General features: G+C 45.2%; 1 protein-coding gene across 1 annotated transcript; it reads right to left on the bottom strand.

Annotated features, from left to right (window-relative positions):
- Window positions 1–899: 899 nt before the first annotated feature.
- Window positions 900–23,251, bottom strand: LOC131264379 (uncharacterized). Its single transcript, XM_058266682.1, has 10 exons — window positions 23,132–23,251; window positions 14,953–15,431; window positions 14,086–14,844; window positions 8,430–11,652; window positions 5,829–8,354; window positions 5,179–5,384; window positions 4,811–5,095; window positions 4,465–4,739; window positions 4,266–4,368; window positions 900–4,175 (listed from the first exon to the last, which is right to left on the bottom strand). Exons 2-10 carry the CDS (start codon window positions 15,207–15,209, stop codon window positions 3,989–3,991), a joined length of 7,821 nt encoding a protein of 2,606 aa, XP_058122665.1. The 5' UTR covers window positions 15,210–15,431; window positions 23,132–23,251; the 3' UTR covers window positions 900–3,988.
- Between the last annotated feature and the right edge of the window lie 853 nt (window positions 23,252–24,104).

Below are 24,104 nucleotides of genomic sequence, written 5' to 3'. Positions count from 1 at the left end.
TTGGTAGAACAGTACCTTCAAACACGACTTTCGTCCAGTTTGTTTGTATTCCTTCTTTCCGTCAACAGTTATGCCAGCGAACAAATTTGTAACCTCCAGCACCTTTACTCTGCCTCGACCGAGCTACCGGGGATATATGCTCGATAATATTCGGATAGATCAGGATCAGCCGCAATTACGTTGGCTTGCGTCCGATCTTTTGCGGTGACCTTAACTTTGTTCGGACGCAGACGGGCCACGTCCGATACTCCTGGGTACTTTTTAAATAGTATCCCGGAGATACCTCGCAAGTCCAGAGGCTTGGTTTTATGCATGATACATACCACCGGTTTCCCCTCTCATCCCGGTGGGTACATCTTCAACCGGGGTTCTAGGTCCAGCGACTTTAACAGCGCTGAGGACAAAGCCTCGCACCCACACAAGATGACGCGTTTAGAAAACTGGATCTTTATCGCACACCGACGGTTTGAACCTCTATCCTATCCGTGAGAGCTCGTCTCACATGCACCTGGCATCCGCCTAGCCTGAGCTTGGCCGTGTCTGACCGATCGTCTCTTTTCTCTTCTCCAATAATCCTTTGTCTTCGCCCACTCGTTACGATCGAGCCGTTAGATTTAGCGATAGCCGAAATCGGACCTGCGTCCTCTCAGATCGATGATTGGAAGCAGAATGGTGTGTCGTACCATCGTATTAGGAGAAAACTCGTGTACCATTAGAGGCACTTGTACTGTTGGAAAACAATTCTCTTAATTCGTTGTGAGCTACATTTGAATAATGAAGAAGCAAGGCAAACTATCTCTTTCAAATTAATTTCATTTTATTGCATCTTGAATGTTTCAATAGCTTAGTAGTTTGTCTTCCTCGCTTGGTTAAATGGCAAGTTTAAATGATTTACCACTACGCAAGTTTACGACTGCCGTACTTTGTTCGCACGATTTGATAATATTACACATTTGTTTCCTTTCTTTCAATCACTTCCACTCAAACCCGTTTGTTTTATTTTTAGATTGTGCATACCCACACGTTTATGATATATTTATGCATGCATATCTTTGTTTTTTTTTTTTCGTTCAAATTATTTTATACTTCTCATTTTCCTCTCTATTTGTCTTGTCTCGTGCAGATTCACGTTAGCTGTCTTTGCCAGACTTCGCCTCATCTTCGCTCACACACCTTTTTTTGTTATCTTATCTGCATCCCTGTCTACGAGATGCGATTAGTTTACTAGTTTGTTAATTTACCAGTCCTGAGATTTCGTTATACCCTGGAGTCCAAGTCGCAAATCTCATTCCATGGGATGTGTTTTGTTGTATTGCTCTAACACTGGCGCAATGGGAATCAATCTTTGTAACTTGCGTTTGCATGCACGCTGAACTGTTTCTTCTCGTACTATAATGATAGAACCATGCGTTTGTTGTTATTATAGCTGTGATTAGGCTTTATCATTTGTCATTATCATAAGCATATTATTTGTATTACTAACATTATTTTTTTTTATTTATCATCTTATTTAGCTATCAATAGCACTAATGTTTCTGTAGCGATAGTAGTTTAGCTTTGATGGTAATCATACAGCTCTGTATGTCCTTTGGAACCTGGTTAACTGATAATTGTTAGAACGGAGCAAGCCCAAGCCCGAACCGAAGCCTGGGACGGGAGACTATGTTGTTAACAATCGTTGGCATGTCTCAAAAATGCTAGGTCCGTTCGCATTACAACCCTATGATAATCGATACAGAGAGTACAATGGATGGCAAACTAGAGATGGTTTTTCTTTACTATTGTTACACGATATTGTAGAGTTGAGATCGGCAAAAGTCGCCCCATCCTTTTGTGATCCATCTGAACTATATTAACCTGCCCTTCATTTCTGTCTGCTTGTTTCTTAAACGCTGGATGTGGAAATCTTCGGATCGGTTGCTCTAATGACAGAAGACATGTACAACAAAACTACGCGAACAAAATCGAATCATCATACGTACAAAACCGAAATTAGGCTACCTAAACTGCTAGCTGATAAATCGATTACAATATTTTCTTCAGCCCACGTACCCTCTTGTCTTGATAATACTGATAAAACACGTTGCTGGGAAGTTTCCTTTCCAGTGTTCCGACGAGTCCTGGTGTCGTCGTGTGGTCCTTTGAATAAAGAAACACCATGCTCAAACAAGGCCAGTTCTACATTTGATTGCAATCCAATGTCAAGTGAAAAGACCGTCTATTTTCGTTTTATGGCAGTGGATATCGAAAGTGCGACACTTCTTTTTTACAATGATCACTAAAACTTGTATTTAAATTTGTTTTTCAGTCCGATCCTACACAGATCCAGGACAACGCCATGCACCGTTGTTTAGAAAAACGGGTACTTCTTCGCATCTATTTAGCAGACGAGTTTAATGTTGTTCTGTATTTAACTAAAATAGGTATGCTTAATGCGTATGTCGTTACTCGATAAGTAAGCCTGTATAACTAAGAGGTAGATATAAAGTAACAAAAAGGAAAAAAAAACGGTACAATAATATAAACTAAGAACCATTCAAAGTACGTAGCCTGAAAACCAGAACGGTTCTGTGCACAACAACATCATTAATCTTTTTAATCTCACTGTTTCCGACCTGATTTGCTTTTCACTTCGGGGGGTGGGGACCTGACAATTACTTCGTGGGATGCTTAGTGGCACGTAAAATAAATGCGATTATACATGTCCTCACCGATTATGCTTTCCATGCGAATTGGGTTTTACTTTCGCCGAAGCGGTTTGCTAGACATTTCATTTTCTAAAGGACTTTTAACGCGGATGTGGAGTATTAAGTGTTGTGTAACGATGTTGCTTCATTTTTAAATTATACATATATTTATATATATATATTTATAGAGGGCGGCAATACATCCCGTGGCTGGGCTGCCTTTTGTCTATTTTTGATGGTTTTTAGTTTTATTTTTCATTTGGTTTTTTGGCAATCCTGTTTCGATAAATTATTTGCTATTCATTTCTTTATCTTTTATCGGGTTTTTTTTATAAATTACCTAATGATTGGCATGATCATCGTTCTTTCACTCGCTACGGTCACTACATATCTCGCACTGAGTAATTATCTATTTCTTTGTATTAATATTTTGGGATGAAACGTATGGTTGCATATTGGAACCTGGCGCCGCGTACTACAGCGTCGGTCAATGACGCTGGTAGTTCCTCCATCCGGAACAAAAGAACCTGAACTGCACTGAAAATTAATGAAAAGTGGATGCATTTTGACTGCCACTTGATAATGTTTATCGAAACACTGAGATCAATTCCTAGTAAAATGTATTACGGTGTAGTATGGTAGTGGGTATGTATGAAAATCAATGTATATATCTCGCTTGCATCGGTTATTAGGCAACAAGAACCGGGAAATAATGATTCCGAAATACATTCAACAGAGAGCCTTGAAAAGGCTCTGAAAGAGCCGGAGTAAAAAGAGAGAGATAAAAGGAAAGCACTGGCCGCAAAAAAAATAGTGCACAAAACACGTGCCGAACTGTGCTGTGCAGAGTTCGATTTCGAATAAACTTGTTCTAAATAACAATCAAATGAACAGAAAATAGATCAAAAAAGTCACAAACGAAACAGTAAAACAGTAAAAGCGTAAGAGGAAATGAATCATACTACATAACGTTATAATACTGCTACACTTAATTTTTACAATTCTTTTCTACTTCCTTACGAAATCATTATATGTTTTGCTTTATGTCCAACCTCAAAATCAATAGATAGTGGAAAATGTATTTGTCGCGGAAAATTTTCACTTCAGTAAAAGGTAAACATGTTGTTATGTTTTACGGAAAACTAGTGAAAGTGGCAATAAATGCCTCGGAATTAGTTATTCTAGCTAATACTTAAATCACTGAATTTGTGAAGGAAATTGTAAACCGACCGTTGCGTCTCTTGCAACCGGAGATTAAGCCGAATTGCTCTTTACATGCTGAAAGGATTGATAAGGGTTGTTCATACGAACTGAAAACGCTGCCGCACTTGGCGCACGAGCTTCTTTTTGCCTTTGTACGCGATTGTTATGTTCTCGATGAGGCGCGAGAAGTGGGCCGGACCGTCACGTGCCAGCATAAAGGTGTCGCGCGCTTTGCTGAGAAAATCGATAAAATCACTGTAATGGCGCGGCGAGATGTGAGAGAGCCTGGGAAGGAAAAAAAAACGAGAGGGAAAAATTCAAGATATAAAATAAAGAACAGTACCATGATTTAAAAACAGTCAGACGCGCCATTACCTTGAATGTGTCGTGTTGACGTAAGCCGAAACAGCCGCTTCAAGCAATTGATTTAGCGGTTCCCGATCGTAGCTCAGCTTAATGCACTGTCTCAGATTGTTACCTGTAATGGTATGAACAGAAAACATTTCTTCTATTAGTTCCATTTGCAAAGCACAGGTCGCACAGCAATTGCAGTTGTGGCCTTGATCGTCGCTACCTCTACCGTGTGTTCCAAAGTTGTGCAGTCCAGGCGTCGGCACGCTGCACCGCCGAAGGATGTCCGACAGGACCGTCGCGCACTGAACGTTCTTGATCACCAGTGGGATCATCTTCGACAGTTCCGCCTTGCCGAGCGAATGGGACAAAGCGCATGCCCAATGGATATCGTTGATGGCCGGATGGGTGTCCTGGTTGTAGGCCAGCTGAACATTCTTCATTGCCAGCATGGCCAGATTGTAGGCACGTGCCGGATAACCTCGGTGCTCCATGTAGCTGCATTGAAAAAACGGTAAATAGATTGTTGTTATCCAATCATCTGGAAGTCAGAGATAAAAACAACATACCGAGCGATCGTAAAGAGCTGGCTAGAGGTCATGATGTGAGTGGCCGCATCGATTACAATATGGTATGCCGTTTCGAAAGCCATTGCGTCGTTCTCGCACAACGTGAGCGCATTCAGGGCACAGTTTGGTGGATCTTTTGTGGCGCACTGGAGGGCCAGCGTGCGGGCACAGTTGGACAGCTCATCCTGCTGGCGAAAGTTTAAGTTCAGTCTCATGATAGTCGAGTGTGACATGATGGTCGTCGCAACCGGGCCCGTCGCTTCCGTTGGAGTAAACAGATGGTACCTTTAAAGATAAAAAAAGACAACATACAATATTAAAGCCGGAGGGAACATAGAATATAGGCAGAACATCCCATCGATACGTACCAATTCTGCATGATGGACATCAGTGCATCTATACCGACGTGCGAGGCACAAGTTACTAGCCATCGGACCATTTCACGGCGACGCCAGTTCAAGCAGGTTAAAGTCATTCGCATTACCTGCAGGCCCAATTCGAAGGCCACACCGAGAAGTGTCTGGCTGCGTGGGCCATTTTCGGGCGTTGCAAATCGAAAAGCATCTTGTGCGAGCTAAAAAAAGAACGGACCGATCAATTAAAATTACAGTCAAACATGTTTAATTTCATTTAATTTAATAGGTACATCAGGAAAAATATTTAACTAAAAAATGTTAAATATACAAACAAGAGTAGTTTGTTAATTAGAACCAACATTTTTCAAAGTAATGGATCAATTTTCATTATATATTATAATATTGCCAAACTTGTTTTGATCACATAAGAATTGTTATTCTTGATTATGCTTTCAAAAGGAAGCTCTTTAGAATTTATTTTTTCGCAAAAAATAATCGCTGAAATTTGTCTTGTGTCACTTTTTTATGCGAACTATTAGGAGATTAACCGACCGATTCCAACTCAATTGGAATGCGGTAAATGAACCAGATTTTGAAATTATTGTCCCTAAAGTTTGATATATTGCGTTATTTTTGTATCGAAATCTGTGTTTCTAACTTACCCTGAACAGATGCGACGAGCTGTGAATATTCCGGCGTGCATTCTGCAACACGGCCGACAATCGCTTTGTATCGCCCTTGGCCGCGCTCAGCATCGTCGAGCTGAGCGAGCACTGCTGCGTCTCCAAGTGGCCCAGCGTCCACCAGCGTGGATACGGCGAGTGCATGAAGTTGTTGTGCTGCAGCTCGATGCCGTTCACCGATCCTTCGTTAATGTTCTCCAGTATCGGGAAGCGCATCGCGCGCAGTCCTATCTCGAACGCCAGATCGGGATACTGGTTCAGCAGCGAGGCGAAGAGGAACCGAGCGAGCGTATGCATCGGCACCGACTCGGGATGGATCATTTCACCGAGCCCACTGGTAGGACCACCGTCGAGCAGTTGCAAACTCAGCATTCGCAACACGCTCACCAGCATGGTGTCCAGATCAATACTGCGCAGTCGCTGTATCAACTGATCTTGCTGCTTGCAGATTACGTGCTGTGCGTAGAGACCATGGGGCATGATGCGTTGCTTGCTAAGTGCTAGGATTGCCGCTTCAAATGCCAGCGTCAGGTAGGTTTCCTGCCGATCGGCCGAGTCTGCAATCGGTAGGTGCCGGTACTTCGGTGCAATGATGTTGACGTCTTCGGGAGCGGCCGCTCCATTGCCGTTGCTGCCACCGCCAGCACCACCGGCACCCCCAGCACCTCCATTGCCAGCGTCGTACGCTATACGACTCATTTCGTTCATCTGAACCGTGACGGCTTCCGGTATCAGCGATGCCTCCGTAAGACAATCGAATATGCACGCAATGGCGTCGAGCGGAAACTCCACCTCACATCCGACGCTGCAATCGATGCACTTGGAGAGGCAGTTGGGTTTCCGATTAACCTTGATCGGTTCAAGAAAAGCGGTCGAAGTCGATGCAGCATTCGTGTCGACTGCGGATGTGGATCGGTTTGAAGAACCACAAACGTTACCACCACTATTTGAAAAGGAACTTCCATGAGCCTTTGCCTTTCCGAAGGCCATAGGACAATCGTCTTTATGTTGATTCGGCTGCCCCATCATATCGCAATCGGTAGCATTGAACGAGTTCATTCCCGCAGACCGGTCGAAAGGCTTCGAGCTCGAGCAGGAAGGCATGCTGGAGGAAAGTGAGGATGATGGACCTCCATACAGACCACCGTAAATCGCTCCTGGCGGTGGTGGTGGTCCTGCATGTAAAGCACAACCACCGCATGGTGCCATCGTTGCAGATGCTGGAGGGGCATAGGAAGTCGGAAGATGTTGATGCTTGTGGTGTTGTACAGGCATCGCAAGAGAGCAACAGATAGGTTTGACACAGCACGATACCGTGCCAATGGAGGATGAACCTACTCCATCGATCGTGTTGCACGGAGGGGGTGGTGGAGGAACTGGAGCTCCTAGTGCTACCGATGATGAATGCCCAGAGGAGGATGATGCGGCCGATTGTTCTTCCTTGTGAATGGGGCAATTGCACTTTGGTTGGAAGGAAGATGTCGATGTCGATGCCGACGCAGCGGCCGATGAGGGAGCCAACGAAGAACTGGACGTTGATGAGCCGGTGGCGGACACTCCTCCCCCGCAGCTGGTTGATGGAGCTGGAGGTAGGTTTACCGCAGAGGAACCAGCCGTTGTTGTCGTCGTAGAAGCGGTCGATTGTGTGGAAGACGTTGCTGGCAGCGGGGGTGGACCAGCAACGATTTGTCCGATTTGCGCACGCGAAGTCGAAGGTGTTGGTTGCTGCACCGGTCCCGAAGGTTGTGGATGACGCATGCCACTAACTGGAACGATCATCGGTTTACCCCGCACAAAGGCAAGTTTCATGTAAGGATAATCTCGACTGCAGTGCGGTTGCTGCTGCTGCTGTTGGCCGCTACCTGATGGTTGTGGCATTTGCTGGGAAGCTGCCGACGGGCAGTGCATCATTTTACGATACATTTCCGGCGCCTGCTGTGGTGGCACACCACATCCAACCGATCCACTCGATCCACCCGCAACGAATGGACCACATTTTGAGGAGTTACACATAATACCACCAGCGCTCGAGCTACGGTGGATACGTTGCTGCTGTCCCGAAGTCGACGGCATGGGCATTACTCCTTGGGGTGGCTGCGGGGGCGGTGGTGGTGGAGGTGGTGCCGGTGGACCCATCGGATGGTGATTGTGATGAATTGCGGCACCTTGCGCCATCTGAGAAGGGCCAGGACCACCGCCACCACCACAGCCTCCCGGTGCCAGATTGTTGTGCTTCGTCGAGGAGGAGGAGGAACTGGAACCAACCATTTCGTAGTAGCATTTTATTTGTAGACACTTCGAACAATCCTTCTTTATTGTCGACGGCATGGGAGCGATGGCCGCGTGATGGTCCGGCAGCATGGGTCCGGAAGGAAACATCGGTGGTGGAGGCTGATGCTGATGCTGATGATGTTGATGCTGATGCTGGTGACGGTGCAGTTGACATTGGCATCCTGATTTTCCTTCTGATGAAGTCGATGGATGTGGTTGTTGTTGTTGGTGATGCTGCTGGTGGTGGTGATGGTGTTGATGATGATCTGGCAGCATGCCCGGTGCCTGAGCTCCCGAGGGAAAGCTAACCGGAGGATGATGTTGCTGACGGTGCGTCTGACACTGGCAGCTGGATTTTGCCTCGGATGATGTCGATGGTTGCGGATGATTGTGGTGATGGTGGTGCTGGTGCTGGGGGTGGTGTTGTTGATGCCCATAATGTTGCTGAGCCACGGAGGAAGACGGCCCGGAAGATGATGGCAGTGACATTGATGCTGTTTGCTTTGATGATGAGGGTTCCGTAAGCTGCAAACCCTTTGAAATGCAGTTACATCGCTGACCAGAGGATGTACTGCTGCTACTGCTGCTTCCTGAACCCACGGTGCTTGTCGAAGGTTCGCTAGAGGAAGACGCTCCGCCCTGTTGCTGCTGCGGCTGCTGGGGCACCTTAGGTTTGTGACGCAACCAAAGGGCCTGCGCTTCGCGCTGTATTTCGCGCATCGTACGTACAACACTTACGGAAAGCCGAAGGGCAGCTTCCATGTGTCCGTGGGAACGCAACGAGTCGATCCGTGCCGCAGTCATTGAAATTTTCTCGTGCCACAACGGTTGCCCATTGGCGTTGAAGTTTGATTTTGCACTCGGGTGATTTGCGACTGGCGCCTTGCTGGAACCGGCAATCTGTACCGAGTTGCGGCTCGATAGCTTGTAGCTGTCTGACTCAAGGATTCGCTTTAGGTGCTCATTGTCCCACGACATGCTAACCGCGTCCAGTGCCTTGTGAAAGATGGTGCGTGGAGCTTTGTTGTTGTTTTTGCTCACCCACGAGCCATTGTTTAGCTTAAGGCGCTTGCAAGGTCTCCCGCCCGTCCCCGCGTTACCACCCCCATCACCAACGTTAACCAGTTTTGCACGACCACTTCCACCGGCAGCCACCGCTGATGGAACATTTGCGCCTGCCGGGCCGGCTGCCGAGGCTCCCCCCTCTGTGCTGGCTCGTCGCGAACTTGGACCTGCGTCTGGATCGAGACCGGCAGCTTCTGGATCAAGTTCGTCCTTTTGCGCATCCTTTTTCTGCTTTTCGATGCAGAATGAGGAAATTCCGCTAGGACCTGGGACTTCAGCATCGTTCGGTTTGTCGCAAGGCGGCTTATTTTTTTCGTCTTCGTCACAATCTTCATCGCAATCCTCATGACCGCCGCCGACTGGAGCGGAGGAAGTGGAGGGTCTGGCGCCATCATCCGCGATTGACAACCGACGATGCCTGTTCAAGCCGGATGGACCAGGTTTTTCAAAATCAAGCTCCTCCACCCGGTGATGCGTCGAAGACGAGGAAGATGAAGATGACGAGGATGAGGAAGAAGAAGAGGATGGTCCAGCAATGGCTTCAATAGCTTCATCACTTGCGCGCCGCTTCGAAGTCGTGGCTGATGATAGTTCTCCGGCGATTACCTCCGACTCACTCTCTTTCGCGAGTCCAATGCACTCCTGATTGGCATCTTCGCTAACGTCAAAATTGGGCACAACGGACCCGGATTCCGTTACCATACTCGTTCCAGCAGAGCTGCTTCCTGCACCACCACTGCTGCTACCCCCACCGACCGCTGCCGCCGCGACACAGTCGAAAAATTTCTTCGGCTTGATGTCATCCAAAAACACCGGTCGATTGCACTCGCACTTGTTTTCTCCGCAGATGCAAGGACTCTGGAAGAATCCTACGCCACCGGAGGCCCCTTTCGGACCTGTTCGGCCAGGTCCAGCGCCATCGACAACACTCACGGAACTCCCACTCACGGGGCCACCAATCATCCCGGGCTCATCGACATCCATCGATTCCCGCGAACTGTCGTCATTTTCCGGCAGCATCTCCGGCAAGCGATGCTCTTCTTCCGGCACGTTCAAAAGATTCAAGTTCATAAACTCCCTGACCTCGCCGTCTTCGTCGTGGTGGGCTCTCCTGCTGCCATCCACTCTCTCAGCCTGCTCGACTCCATCGACGAAGTTTATGTCCTGCAGAATGTTGTGCACCTGATCGACGACGTCCTCTTCCATGCCGTCGTCTCCACGGCGTCCGCCAGCACGAACAACGTCATCCTCGTGATGATCCTCTTCGTCGTCACCCAGGCGGCGCCTGTGGCCGTTAATGTTTCCTCCCTCGTTCTCATTCTCGTTCTCGTTGCCCTCTTCCTCATCTTCTTGTCCATTGCCCCCGCCCCCACCCTCTTCGATAGCTTCGTCCATCTCTTCGTCCGAATCCGAGTCCGTCTCGGAGCTGTCGTACTGTTCGTTCAGATGATGGTTGTTTCCACCACGATTCCCATTCCCGTCTCCGCCGAGCCGGTTTCGCATCACACCACCATGGCGATGGTTGTACTGCATCCGGTACGGATTGTCTTGCAAATGGCCCAGACACGCACCACCACCGTTCGCGTGATTGTTATGTAGCGCTGGCTGATGCTGCTGTTGCTGCTGATGCTGCTGCTGCTGTTGGTGATGATGATTGTAGTGCATCATATTGCGTAGGTTGTTTTCCCGGAAGAACCGATTCCTGTCGCGCTCCCGTTCACGGTTCGAGCGATCACGAACACTCTCCCGATTGGACGAGGAAGGCGAGGTGCGCAGATCCGGATCCTCTTGGGGGCACACATCGCTCTTGGACCATTTCTCGAGCAGTGTCTTCCAGTGCATCCGTTCGGCATGCGTCGACTTCGGGTTCAACACAATGCACACCCACAGCGCACCGAGTTGGTCCCACAGCTGGCGACACTTTTCCGTCATGGGGGTCCCGTGGTTCTTCCACAGTACCAACCGCGGATCGTTTAGGAACTGCTCCGTGATGAGGGTCAGCATGCGCGCACCGTTCGAGTCTTGGGCTCGTAGCATTTCCCGCACTTTTCCGAACAGCGAGTTCAGGTGCTTGCTGCTGTAGTAATAGCTGCCCTGGCCGAGGTATGTTTTGACCGCCTCGCAAACCTGCGTCTCGTCCAGATGCCACGAGTGGTCGTCATCCTTCGATGCGCCAGCCGTTGGATCGGGCGCACCGCAGATGGAGTTGATTTCCGACCGTTGCTGCAATATTTCGTCCGCCAGACGCTGCGCGGTCGGTAGCACTTCCGTGTGATGCTCGGCGATGAGATATTGGATGAATTTTTGCAACTGCTGCCGGTTCATCTGCAACAGCGTCTCGGATATAGGAACTCGTAGTTTCACCGTCTCGGCATTGCGTATCCGGTAGAGGGCCAGCGCGACGACGTGATGACACCAGAAAATGTCCTTCGTATCACAGCTACACGTTACCGATGTAATCTTACATCTGTAGGAGGAATGAAAAACAGGAATGAACTTTTTTCTCTATTTTAAACGTACAGAGCTAGAGTGGAAAAAGTAAACGCTAATTATATTCGATTCGCTATCGATATTAAACATAAATTAACATTAAATAATGAAAGATTGTAAAAAATATCTAAAATGTCGTTATGCTACTTAGTATACGGTTATTATTTTGCTTGCAACAGTGAGTTATGTGACCATTTAGTTTTAATATCTCAAAATTACTATAATCATCAATGTATTGTATAGTTAAGGTTGTTTTTTGTTTTTTTTTTAATTGATACACAACACTATTTTAATAATCAAAATTGTGGACAAATGAGATGAAAATCATTTTTGGATTATGAAAGATCCAAAATTCGATCACCGATATTTATTACGTCAGCTTTAAAAAATTGATATATTGACCTTATGTTTCTTTCGTATTAATAGGTTTTGAACATATGCATAAATAAAGTTTAATAAGTGGATAATTTGTAAATTATATTGAAACAAATCTTTAGTAAACGATCAAGCAGGAGCGCTACAATAAAATATTACGTGTGAGCACAATCTACTACTGTGTCCAAAAAGTAAGGTGACTTTGGTGCTCAAATTGAGCGCGTCAAAGGTATTGGTGGATTGTTATTTTTTTATTGTTGCTATATGTGTTTTTGATTTTTACAGCAAATTTCATGTAAAAATATTCATCTGGATAGGAGATATGATTTTTTTTGTGGCCTACTACACGTATGACCCTCGTTTGGCTAGTTTTTTGGTGCTGGCTTATTCCTGGCACGGTATTTATACGATTGATTGATTGTTTTACAGTCTGGAGCATAGTTACAAGTCTCGTCTACAGTAATAATGCACTTCGTCTTGTCAATTTAGTCGGATAGCGCTGTTTCACCCACTTCAACGCAACACCTTTTTTCAAAAAAATTCAACGATTTTGGTACCAGTCGAGTTCCAGGCCCAAAACCTCCTCTAAAATGGTATTTACTGATACTTTCGATATTTCAATATCATCGGTGAAGTCTCTAATCATCAATCGACGATTATTTAACATTGATTCCTTAAAATTTTGAACGTAAGCTTTGTCGAATGACGAATCGTTGAGGATGATGTGTCCCATGACGCCTTTTTGGCCATTGTGGCCATGGCGGCCATTTTGGAATTCACTAAACCCCTCGTAAACATTTTTTTTCGACATTACTGCATCGCCAAAAGCTATTTCAACGAATCCGCAGCTAAAAATTAGTTACGCATACAAAATTTTAAGCAAATTCTTTGCTCCCCAAATGTGCCCAGGGTCGGGTCAACGAGGGTCATACGTGTAGTAGGCCACAAAAAAAATCATATCTCCTATCCTGATGAATATTTTTACATGAAATTTGCTGAAGAATTCAAAAACACATATTTCAACAATTAAAAAATAACAATCCGCCAATATCTTGGACGCGCACAGTTTGCGTACCAAAGTCACCTTACTTTTTGGACACAGTAGTATGTGTTGCTTACTTTATATCCTCATCTAGTTTCAAGTAGTTTATACAGTAGGGCTTATTCCGAAAGAAGTCGTCAACGCTAATCGATCGTATAGCAAATAGACGGTCGTCTAATAAACGGCTCGAAAAAGGTATCCCGAACGAATTTCATGAACGATCGTTAATATGATATACGATCGATAATACAATAAGCTCGAGCAATTTTAATTCCCCTCAATGCTCACACATAGCTTTTTGGCGACTGTGCTGCAACTAGAATAGCGACTATTTCATCTCCTCTCTTCTCGCCGGGCCGTGGAACATCCAACACTGGGCAAAAATATCGGTTAGCACTAGTGTGTAATCTTTACACGCTTTCCAGACTGCACCGTCGCGTAACGCGACGTCGCCTGACAGGCGCTGAACTCCATGCAAAAAAAACCTAGCGCGATTCGCGCGACATCGCGCAAGGTTTTTTTTTATATGGAGTTCAGCTCCTGTCAGGCGACGTCGCGCTGTAGTGTGGACCCCGAGTTAGATTCATCGTCGCGCTATTGAACATGTTCGTCGTGGGTAGATCAATGATCAAATCGGACGCTTTCTCATGGACAGGTTGGCGTTATCGACTGCTCTTTAGTCATCGACAACTAAACGGTCGTCATTGCTGTAGATTAAGCTTATGTGATACCTATAACGATCGTTAACTCAACTGCTCGACAAATTTACTCACAGATGGCAAAGCTCAAAGGATTTTATTGACGATTATTTCGACGATCGTTTGTTTGAACGGATGTGATAGGTTTGCAACCGATTTTACTCAAAACGATCGTTTATTTTTAGATTAACGATAGTTTACCTTTGACGATTTCGTTCGGAATAGGCCCTAGTGCTTTTGAAGGATTTATTACATTCACACAGTGAAAAAAACTACATAAAAATATATCACTTACCGATCAAAGCTCACGGACACCTTGAATTTCTTATTTTCGTCCAATCCACTACCTCCACCACCACCACTACCTCCGGAAACTGACCCAGCGATGGCAAGGTTGTTAAATGCATCGCCCCGATGATGGTCGATATTTCCCGCATTATACGGTTGCCCATTCGGTTGTATCGGTCCGGGACCGATCGCTGGCGGCACCAGCACATGTCCGGGCGGGAAACCGGCGGCAGCTGCGGCCACCTGAGCACCACCGGCGCCTTGTGGTTGCCCCAGCGCGGCCACTGGCGGCGGAGGAGAGATGGGTGGCGCATGATGATTGTGAGGAAGTTGTTGCTGATGATGATTGTGATGAGGATGGTGTTGTTGTTGCTGTTGTTGTTGCTGCTGTTGCTGCTGCTGTTGTTGCTGATGCGGCTGATGATGATGCTGGTTGTGATGGTGATGGTGATGGTGATGATGGTGATGATGTGCCTGCTGCTGTTGCTGATGCTGATGATGATGATGATAGTTGTTGTTCAGCAGGTTTTGGTTTGGTGGAAGTAGGTAGCCTATGATTTCATTATTACGGCTTCCGGAAGACGAGCCTGCATGGTTGCCGCTGCCATGGCTGTGGCGTTCGCTTTGGTTCGGTGGATGCGACCACACGATTCCACTCAGGTGGAAGCCAACCTGAAGGACGTTCTCAACGCATCCCGTTTCCACTAGCTTGAGCCCGGTGCAGAAACTAAGGCTTTGTGATTCCACCGAGTTGATCGAGGAAACCCTTTAAAAAACAAACGCACGCATAATTAATTACACTCTCATCTTCGCAACCCCAGTTAAATCTATTCGCTTACGAGTATATGGTGAATGACTTAGCTATAAAACTTACCTTGATAAGGAACTGTACATACAGATGTCCTTCTCATTGCGCGGAAAGGACCAAAATACGATCCGCCGTTGTACCGGCTCCGGTATTCGATCGTACCGTTCCTCAATCTTCTGAAACGGCTCATTTTGCGCAACAATTCGGGCAGTGATGTCCAGCAGGGAGTAGGGTTGATGGTATGGTCCATGAGCTTTCGCAGATGTACTACTACTTTTGCTACAGTTCGATGCCTTCGCCGGGTCTCTGTTGCAGTGGAACATCCTTACACTGCTGCTTCCGTCAGGAGGACGGAATGGGGTAATGTTTTTATTGCGACACCACTTGGCCCCCTCCTTCGACCCAGGCCTGGTACAAAAAGCGGGATTTTCTACATACGATAGCCAAGGCGCTGCATTTCAGCAATAGTTGTAATCACTGTTTTGCCAAAAACAGTTAATTTTTAGTAATTAGCTCCATAGGTTTGCCACTATCATGGTTGTGAGCTGGAAATGAAAAGCATAAAAACGTCTTGTTGCTTAGTCATGTCAACCTTAAAAGCAAAAAGTGGGTGATACAGCAAATTACGCTACTAAATTTAACGGTTTTCTTTTTTAATGTAGCGTTATCCATTTTGGATAAAATTGCTACTTTAAGCGTACAAAATGCATACAAAATATTGTATCATTTATTTAACTTTCAAGGTAGGGACACAATGCAGTTGAATTGAAATTCGGAGCTGACAGTTTACTGGACTTTACTTGTTTACTTGTATCTATTTAACACCTGGTCTGCTATGGCTATCATGAGTTCTAGAATGTTGCTTCACCGAATTAAATACATGTGTAAAGAAACATAAAAGCTGTAGTAATATCGAAACTTGGGAATGATTAGGGAAGCTAAGTTTTTGCTTGGCTTTCTAAAACCGTTGGATTCGGTAAACCGAATAAATTTTGTGAACAATTTAAAAAAAAAATATACTAAAAAGGAATAGTAGAAACAGGTTAGCAGTTAAGTTTTTAATTAATTTTTTTTCATGGTAAAATATTAAAATTGAACAGTTTTGGGACCTTTTACGGCAATACGCACAAGAAGCTATGCATTTCTTGTCTCTTGAGTAATACTTTCGGAAAAGACTTTAAAACTATAATTTAAAAAATGTAGAAAAAAACATTTTTAAATAACAATACAATTTTTTAATGTTGGCAGCATATTAAAAATTACCCTACAATCAGGAATGGACCTTAATATATTTGATAATGTTTGAAAAATATTTTGAAATGTGTGTCTTGTTTGATTATAGACATCTCGTGTTCGTAATAGATTGTGAAACATTCTTTCCAACAACCAACCAATCGTTTGCACACAGATAAGAATTTTTCTGGTGGCGTGGTAAAATCGATCTACTAAAAATCTACCCACCGCCCCCTCCCGTTAACACTACTAAGTGGGAGAAATTGAACACCGAGATATGATTATCTTTTCCCTGTGCGTACTCCACCCGACACGAGTGCCAAGCCGTAATCCCATTCCATGGCTCATGGCCTCCCCCCCGAGGCGGTCCGATTCCGTTCGGCATTTGCGTCGTTCGACGGGCTCTATCTGTCCGGAATGTCGTTGCCGGACGGAGGTAAAAAGCCACCGCAAACAACTTGTACTCCTTTTCTTCCCTGTTCGATCCTTGTGCGGTGGTGGTCCCCCACACGGCCTGGTGGGTGGTTGGTGGTTTTCAAATTTTATTGATGACCATACTGCGCACGATTTCCATCTGGGTTCACTCCAATCCACTCTGGAGTGCCCCTGGAAACTGGTGTGTCGGCGTGTGTGTGGCGAGAGTTAGTATTATAGTGTACCCCCCGCGTGCCGTTGGTTCGATTTGGCCGCGCGCATGTAATACTATTATTTTTTAATAGTAATAAACCACCTACGTACTTCGACGGCTTTTCTCTGAGCCGAGGCCCGTGCCTGGGTCGGTCGGTTCGAATGCCACAAGATACATGCTCCTCTGCCCTTCGCGCTCTGGACGTCCATCCGGTCACAGGTCGACTAGGAGAACGAACCGAAGGGGGCAAAACAAGAAAAGTTTTTTGTGCAAGAACGTACCACCAGCGCCGAGAGAAACATCCTCCTCTTGCTATGCGGACACACACACACATACACACCCAGGTACACGCGTCGTAAAGATGAAGCCCCGTGTGAGCCATAATCGTCGATGGCGCGGGGGCCCACCCCGTTCCCCGTGCCAGATCCTACAAAAATAATAATCCCGGTCGCTCCGGTCCGTCGGTTGTTCGCCGTCGTAGCCGTCGTCCTACAAAACACACCTAAGCAGTCATCGTCATCGGCGTCCAGTGGTGGTCGCATTCCGTCTCGGTCGCTCTCACCGGGTTTCCCCGAAAGTGCTTTGATTATTCCCCGACACAGATGAGTCTCAGTCTCCGTCATCGTCATCGTCGTTTTGGGCTGGTTTTTTTTCGTTATTGAGTTCGGTCGATTCAATTTCCACTTGCACGCGTGCTCGTGTAGTTGTGTGCGACAATGCGCCGTCGAGCAAAGTAGGCATCGTCATCGTCATCGTCGTCGTCGTCGCCGTCGCCATCATCATCCTTTTGCATTCAGGACGCGTGTGGTAACACACAGGATCATTAGAAAGAATCCCCTTCCGTTGAATGTGTGTGCACTTTTGGCACCGCACCGGGGACGCGCACACTATTGGCAGGCAGTGCAGCAGCCGCTGGAAGGCATATTACTTTTTATGAGCACATGGTGGTAAAGAAGCCGTGTGCCAAAGGCCAGCATCGTGCTGCTGGTAAAACGGTTCCTTGCACACCGAGTAGGCGGCGACGTGAGCATATGAGAAAAAGCATTGGTCGCACGCTCTTCGCTTGCCCTTTTCCATGGGGGGGAAACACGTGGGAAGAAGGGAACCAAGAGGATAGGAAGAATATTGGATTCTGAGAGCATTAGCAGTCGGTTCAAATTGCATTGCGACGGCGCAGTCGATGTTTACACGGGAAACTTTTACAGAAAACAAGCGCGGTTTTGGTTAAGCGCTCTCTAGTGGGGAGAAAACGAGCGAGTGACGAAAACGGGCACGATGAAATAAAACCCATTTAAGCCAACAAACGGCTAATGAGTAATCGATGAAACTTAAGGCTCAATTGTCATTTGAGATTGATTTTTACAATACTTTGATTAAAAGTTGCTCATTTTTTCGATATTTTTAAAAACAATAATGGGTAGGATTACAAAAAAGTTAAGTGCTTAGGTTTTCCAGGAAAATTAATCTTCTCGGGTGTATAAATTTACTTTCAAGATAATAAATGCAACGTAATTTTAGGCTTGAACCACAGACCGGGACTGATACGGACACAAGATCGCATACCATACTGAATCGAAAGAAACAGACGGATAATCAAAATGGATTCGGGATCCCCATCGGTCCAAACAAAAAAGGAACGGAGAGAATAACCTATCATCATCAACTTCATCTACGTCTCCTATCCAGGATCATGCTGGGCCTTTTTTTCGATTCTCTCCAGCGATCAATCCTCCGCTGTCGGCTGTTGGCATGGATTCCGTTCCTGGCATCGTAAACACATGTTCTCATCCGTGCCCTGCTGTTCAATCATTCGTTTGTATTTGTTTTTCTCCATCTCTTTCCTTCAGTAAACATGAGCGCAAGAGAGTGAAGCAGCGGCACGTTGAATGCGGGAGCGAAACGGCAAACGAAACGCCATCGCAGACATTGCTTTAGCTAAACAATCAACGCCGCATACACACTCAGAAAGGTTGAAGCAAGGGAAAGTAGAATAAAAAACCATTTGTGTATGTCAAAGATTAAAAGCTATCATTTGATCACATTCGTAAAGGAGTGTGAGACCGGATGGACGATAGTGCCGTACTGTTTCACCTCCGGTTCTATTGCTACAGGCACGTTTAAAACGCCACTTTCAAGCTGGCTTCAAAACCAGAACGACGGCGACGACATCGGTAGATATTCGTCCACCGCGATGACGATGATGGTTCGACGAAACTCAATTTTGGTTCGATCCTAGCACGCCAAGTTGCCCGTTCTCTCCTTTTTTCGTGGTCGCAAACACGTTTATTTATGTGCGCCATTAAACCTAACGACAGCGGAAAAAGCGGGCGAGAGAGACGGTCGGACAATGGACCACATTGGCCCTGCCGGCAGCCTGAGGACGAACAAGGACGGAATCCACCCCACGGACTCGCATACATCGAGCAAAGAACCCCGACCCGGCGGCAAAGGAGCCGCCGACCCCCCAAGGGATTGCCTTGCAGGAAAGGTACACTCGTTGCCGCTTACCCGGCCGCTTTCGACTCTTAAACCGTTCTTCACAGATGGCACACAACATCAGTGTGCGGACCGGTGCGGTCGGTAGTTTCGGTTGTGTTGGTTGCAGGATGCCTCATCCGCAAACAAATTTAATTTCCTCTTGCACCACACACTATCACCTGCAGCCGGGGAGTGAGTGTTGTGTTGTGGGCCTTTTTTCGGGCGCAGGTGGCTTCCGCCGACCGTGCGCTTCTTCGAGAGCGGCTGGAGCGCAGCACCGATCGTTATTCTGTAAATTTATCTCAATCATTGCACGAAATGGGCAGGTCCCGCAGTAGGAGAAAAAGGTCGGTAGATTTTTTAGGAGCATTGAGGATCATTAAATTAATGTTCCGTATATTATGAAAGGAAAAAAAACATTCAGACGGTCGTCTCATTCGTTCGGTTGAAATAACGGCACGAACGAAAGAAAACAAAATTCACAAAATGACACGAGGAAGCTCATTTTTCCCTTTTTAAGATATTCCACTAATATCCATATTGCGATTGTCGTTTCCTTTTCCTGATCCACTGGCGATAGCTTAAACAGAGGGTACACCGGGCTAGGATGGAAGCGCGCAGTAAAGGAGAAGTATCCCCAGACACGCCTAGGAAAGCATACATAATTGAATTTGAAATTTTGAATTCAATTTATCCTCTATTGTTGGCCGACTTCAAAGCAATTAATATCTGTCAAGACTGGTATTATTTGGGCATGCGCACTACTGGCCCTGCAAACCTTTATTGGACATAATAACACGGTTGCTGCCGTTGCTGTCGGGGCCCGTGTTCGTGCTTTGGAGAAGGAAGAAAAATGGGTTGATAACGAGAAGGGAACTTTTTGCGCCTAGAAAACCTCATTCGGGGCGGCCGAACTGTAGGCCAGATTTGGCCAGTCTGGCCTTTGCGGGGCACAGGGCTACGAAGAGCTTAATCATTGATAAACAACAAATGAAAACAACAGGACAGTTGACAGACAATCGACAAAAATGACATTTGAGCTCCATAAGTTCGCATGCGAGGAAAAGAGATGGAACCGAGGAATGGATAAAGTTCGGTAAGAAAATTCATATTTCATTCGTGTTTGCTAGTGTGAGTACGTAAAAACACCGTCTCGTTTTACACACTTGCTCTATTGTTGAGTGCTGCTCCTTTCTCGCTCGACCGATGATTCTGTCATTCCATTAGCAAGTCGGTGTATTTTACTACCCTCAGTCACGCATTCAATACTACCACACGCCGCGCGTGGTGCAGAGCATCTCTTTCACGCAGCACAATGCAAACAGACCTTGTGTTTATATCACCTACACCACTACAAGCAAGAGGGATTCAAAAGAAGATTATAGTCCATTGCACAGTGGGAAACTGCGAGCAAACAAAGGGATAAAATAACTTCTGATTATTTCCCATTGCGACTGAGGAGCACTCGATATGAATGTTCACGCGTACGTACGATAAAACAAAGACCGATAGTGCAGGACACACCCAGATGACGTGAAATATGTTACATACATAATAAATAATATATAATAAAGCAAAGCAACCACACCACTTGGACGGCGTGGGTTCAAATCTCAAGCGAAACCTGACCATCCCCTGTACGAGAGGACTGGCTATCCACGATGGTCGATACGACAAGAAAGAAAAAGCGAAGCAAATGATAAAACTAGTGTGACACATTTATAACCATTGCGGACATTTCGTACAAAAAGTATTTCCTTTTTGTAATATTTTCTCTAACTTGCATACTATCTGCAGTTGCATGCCTTTTTTTCTAGCACATAGAACACAATCGGATTTTTCCGGAACGCCAAAATAGGATTTGTTTAGCTTGAATTATTATTATTTTTAAGGTCGGGTGCAGGTTTACCATCTAACAACCAAACTTTCACGACCAATCCTCTAAAGATTCTTATAGGGGTGGATGGGGTAATACGCACCCCTTAAGAAAAACTATAAAATTTTCTATTAAGTTGGCTCTTGATTGTTGATTTTATCACTGAATAGGATTCATAAAGGTTCAAACTAGTTACCAGTTCAAGAATGTTTGCTTTTTTAGCTAAGAAAATCGTATTTTTTTCAGTTTTGAAAAAGTTCAATTTTTGATCGATCTGTATCTGGTTGAGGCAAAACGCACCTGTGCTAGGGGTAATACGCACCCCAACAAAGGGGCAATACGCACCACAACAAAGGGGCAATACGCACCATAACAAAGAGGCAATACGCACCACAACAAAGAGGCAACATCCAACGTCAAATAAAGATAGTTTGTTTACAAACTGGTGCATTTTACCCCGACATACTGGGTGCATATTGCCCCCATTCATAGTTGAACACATTTTCAACTAAAATATGAGTATATCTGCATTTTTCCAGAAATTTTCATGAACAGTCTCAAGCACTGATTCTCAATTCACTAAATTTCGTATTCCTCGTGGGTAAATATAGGTTTTTGCACTTAATATTCCTTAGCGGAATGGTACGTCACATTATAACAAAAACTGTCTGAGCTGAGAATGATTTTGTTTTGCGTTTATTTCGCGTTTCTGTTGATGTAGAGCTGCCAAACTCACAGGGTGACCATATTTTAGATTGATCTTACAGGGTGACTACTTTTTACGCGTTAAAAACTCGTCTTTCAAGGGAAATTGGAAGGGGTGCGTATTGCCCCAGGGGTGCGTATTACCCCAGCCACCCCTACCAAGTTTTATTTATTTAGTTATAAATTACATCCATCGGACAGTTTCTGTTAGGTGGCAAGGTAGCTTAGAAGCTTGAGAAATGATAAATCAGATATATTAAAATCAAAAAGGTCTGCTACGTCGTTAAAAGCCAATATCATAACATTTTAAAAACCGTCCAAAACTGGTGAGGTAAAATTGCGTTGAGATGTCGAGTCCTAAGAGATCTGAAGTGAATTGATATATTAATCTGTGCTAATAACGTAGCTTTTTGAAAAACTATATTGCAATTCACGATGGTTGTTCCTAATAGGAAATACAATGCTAAGTGTAGCTACAATTTTATGCTTTTTCGCAAATTAGTTGCATATGAAACCTTCGATCGCACGAACCTTACGTGCAAGTTGCATTGTTTGAAGTTTGTAGAAATTTGTCGGTATACGTGACACAAAAATTAATGTTCTAACGTAGATCCCATCAAATGCCCACTGTGCAGTGGCGTGGTGCTCATAAAACCTCCTTTTTATACACACAAGTTTACCTGCGAAGGAGCAAGTGAAACCAAAACACCACATCAAAGCAATCGAGCTCGCACTCACACCTTCAGCCCAGCTTTGAAACGTGCAATAAAGAATTATTTACATAAATTAAAAAATAAAACACTGATCAAATAATCATAAATTTTTTCCCCTATTTCGCCCTCCGTTTGCTCAAACTTTCAGGGGATCTATTCAAAAAAAAAAGATGATTTGAACAGGGTAGAGAAAAGTGGAAACCAGTGGGAGAACATAATAATGAACGGAAAGACGAGTTTTTCTCCTCTGTAAAAAGAAAATGCATTTAACAAATTCTTCACGTTCGCTAGTGGAAACAATCGTTGTTTCAACAGGAGCGAAGGCAAAATAGAATATCAATTGGCTCTGGTGATTGGCCAGTGGGGAAAAGTTTTCAACCTCAACCACACTGCATTCATTAGCCAGCAGGAAGAGATGGTTTTCGTTACCTTCTTTATTCTGCACCAAAAGCAGTTGTGTCCTCATTCTGGAGCGACCGACCGGGGGGAGGTGGATTTTATGAGACTACGATGCCATTTATTAACAGTTTTTATGGGTAGCAGGTATGTTTCGCTGTGGCGTAGAACTTTACGGGGTTAGATTTTCCTGTCCGCGATTGGAAATACACCTACCTGTTCTGATTGTAGCATTGAGTGCTCGTGAAAAAATATATCGCCTGACCAGTTGTATCAATTTCCTCGAAATATAAGGCTTCTTTTCCGCAGCACTTAAGAATCATTCGCATCGTGCTTTTACCAGCGATCAGGAGAAGCGCTCCATGACATAATCAATAGCATTTTTCTTTCCAATCCCATTAATCGTCGGAGTACTTAAATTGCTGCGATTAATCTTTTCCGGATGAATACTGCACCGACAGCACCGTTTGTTGTTGTCGTTTTTTTCACTACCTATTTCATCACTCCGTATAGCTTGCTCTCACTCATTCTTCAACTTTGTGATTGCGGCATACATATTCTCAACAAACACCACATACTTGCAGCGGGCTGTGTGAAATCACTCCGGAAATGATTCTTGAACAATCATAAATTTGTCACCGCACACTACTCACAGTAATCACTTTTTAGGTAAAAACTTTACTAGCCAACCCCTCATCGATGACTGTGCCACCCGTTTGGGGTTCAATTTTCAATTCTTTTCCGCACACCGCAACGGTATATTGGTAGCTCTAACGCTCAAGTGTCGGTCTCCAGAGAGATCTCGATATTATTCTACTTACTTCCTACTGTAATCTTGAAACGACACTGCTCCTCGCGACATGAACGGGCGGCTCCTTAAGCTCCAAGTAGCGCCGTTGAAGTTCAACAAATAACTGAAATAGTGTTGGCAGAATCGGGATTGGGAAGATTTGAAGATTCGAAGATTCGAGGGATTCCAAAGATTCGAATCCCATTTGACGGATTCTAAAGATTCGAATCCCATCTGACAGATCCTAAAGGTTTGAATCCCATTTGACGGATTCTAACGATTTGATTCGATTAGGATTCGAATCAGATTTGATTGGTTTGGGACTCGATTTGATTCGATTCTGACTTGTTCCTAAACTGTTTGAATCGATTCACAATGATTTGAGTCAAATTAGTCACA

This window comes from Anopheles coustani, chromosome 2, assembly GCF_943734705.1.
Source record: "Anopheles coustani chromosome 2, idAnoCousDA_361_x.2, whole genome shotgun sequence".
NCBI classification, from domain to species: domain Eukaryota; kingdom Metazoa; phylum Arthropoda; class Insecta; order Diptera; family Culicidae; genus Anopheles; species Anopheles coustani.
The sequence above is the reverse complement of the archived record's forward strand: the minus strand, read 5'-3'. Positions and strand labels throughout refer to the sequence as shown.